The sequence below is a fragment of the Sphaeroforma arctica genome, assembly GCF_001186125.1.
Source record: "Sphaeroforma arctica JP610 unplaced genomic scaffold supercont1.401, whole genome shotgun sequence".
Lineage (NCBI taxonomy): Eukaryota > Ichthyosporea > Ichthyophonida > Sphaeroforma > Sphaeroforma arctica.
The window spans coordinates 27,118-29,419 of NW_014040157.1; the positions used below are offsets into that span (position 1 = coordinate 27,118).

A 2,302-nucleotide genomic window follows, 5' to 3' on the forward strand; every position below is an offset into this window, starting at 1 on the left:
AGACTTTTATACATATATAATATCATGTACTCACCACAAGACCCAGGACGTCCACCAGAGTGGTCATCAGCGGCGCAGAAACTACTGCGGCATCCAGTCCAAGGTACATGCATAGGAACGGGAGTGTGGATGCCAGCCCAGACGCAGTAACCGACAGTACAGGTAGTGTAGCGAACACCACCACAGATACAGGCTCACTCACACCCATCAGGAAACTCGTCGCAAAGGCCGATAGGAAGCCCAGGGCACAGCCCACCAGCAGACCTGTGCGGATAGAGGTGCTTGCGTTAGTTGCTATGGTATGAGTGTGAGGTAGACTCCTTTTAGTTGATGTGTATGAAGTAATGGGTGTGAGATAGTGTAGTGAGTATTTCCCGATATACAGATGGTATTTTTATGGGTATATATTTACGCATGCACCTTGATGTTGATCTGACAAACCGCGGAGTTTACCCAATTTCACAATGAAATGAAAAACGGTTTAAAGACGAAACTAAAGTTATGACAAAGCAGCGAAAACAAGAATACACAAGTTCAAGAAAGCCTGCTTGCGCATATCAAAGTGTGTAATTTGTACTTTGAATGAGGACAGGCCGTTAAGAAAAGGGGGTTCGTATGGGAAGTGGGTGGATCATTCATACTGTGTGTGCACATATCAACGTATACAAGTTATATTTAATAGTCAGAGCTGGCCGTTAAGAGCATTCAATTTCGCATGAGAAGTGAGTGGAACCTACATGATGTGCGTGTACAAGACATTAAATAGTGCAGGTTAGAATATGTGTATATGCGTGGGAGATATATGTGTGCCCGTTTAAGTATATGTAAATGTATTCACATACACGTTCGTAACCGGGTAGGCCGTTTATATCACCACCGAGAGTATAATTGTGACAATTGTACGTATATATACAGATACTTTAATAAAAGGGTTCTTGCTTTAACTACAAGTTGGACAAAGTGTCGGCTTGTAAACAATGCCACCTTACAACCAGACATGACAGAGCACTTCCATTTAAAGAGTCTATACCCATGCACATATGTTACAATACACAACCATGCAACATCTCCACAGCTTAATACATATACATAGACATCCCATACCGGATATGGACTCCTTCAATAGTACGGACAGCATGTCTTTTCGCTTTATTTTTTGGGATGAAAGCGCCGACAAGACTGTGCCAACTGTCTGCCCCCCCACATTACCGCCATGGCCAATCATCAGGGGCACAAAGAAGGCCAGCTCAATCTGCGACGCTAGGATGTGTTCGAAACTGAACCAGACATATGTACAATATAAGCGAGTTTAAGACATGAGTACAATATGGGTTTAAAACGTACGTACAATGCAAGTGTGTTTAAACCATGCATACAATATAAGTGAGTTTAAAACACGCGTACCATATGAGTGGGTTTAAGACATGCGTTTAATACACGTGATTTTGCGATATAACACGGGGTGTGCAAAGGACGCGAATGTGGCACAAAAGAAAGCCAGCTCAGTCTGTGACGCTGAGACGTGTCCACAACTGACCATCGGAACTACTTTCAGGACAGCATCTGTATATAAACCAAACTAAATTAAAACTACACCACACATGTAGGTACACAACCCTAACCACACCTCAGTACATGGACGGTAACTACCTGAGGTTATCACCTGTTCATGCAAAACGGAGCTAAAACTACACCACAATTGTACGTGCTGAACCCTCACAGCACCTCAGTACATGAACGGTAACTACCTGGGGCTATCACATGTTCCTGCAAGTCTAAGCTAAAACTACACCACACGTGTACATGCACAACCCTCATAGCACCTCAGTACATGAACGGTAACTACCTGAGACACATACACACCTCTCCATGACCACCGCAGTGAGGGCCAGAGACGCCAGAAACAGCGACAGCCACAGAATCCTAGTACCCGCCAGGTGAACGGCGCTTATCCTTTTGTAACTGACATCTAACAGAGGGATATCGTGCCCGTGGCCGTGTCCTATACTACTACCAATGGGACTGTCCGTATCCTCGTCTGAGATGATGGTTTCGTGATCGTGTGAGTTGCTAAGCAACGCTTCGTTGTATTTATCCTGCTCGCACCTGCATCTACTGCGGAGAGAAGGACGGTCGGGTGTAAAAAGGAAATTAATGACAGTGGTAACAAGTGTCAGTATGCCCAATTCGCTAGGGTATATATATATATATATATATAACTACATATGTTCACACACATATATATATATATACATAATAAAACATATGTTCACACACACACATATGTATATATATATATATA

The 2,302-nt window shown here is 43.3% G+C and overlaps 1 protein-coding gene across 1 annotated transcript in view; it reads right to left on the reverse strand.

Moving 5' to 3' along the window:
* SARC_05908 (hypothetical protein) overlaps positions 1-2,302 on the reverse strand; it is a 6,954-nt gene that overhangs the window by 931 nt on the left and 3,721 nt on the right. Inside the window, exons 2-4 of the mRNA XM_014300213.1 lie at positions 1,864-2,115; positions 1,105-1,277; positions 35-264 (exon numbers count right to left, since the gene is read on the reverse strand). Coding sequence (XP_014155688.1) covers positions 35-264; positions 1,105-1,277; positions 1,864-2,115 — 655 coding nt within the window. The remainder of the gene's footprint in view (positions 1-34; positions 265-1,104; positions 1,278-1,863; positions 2,116-2,302) is intronic.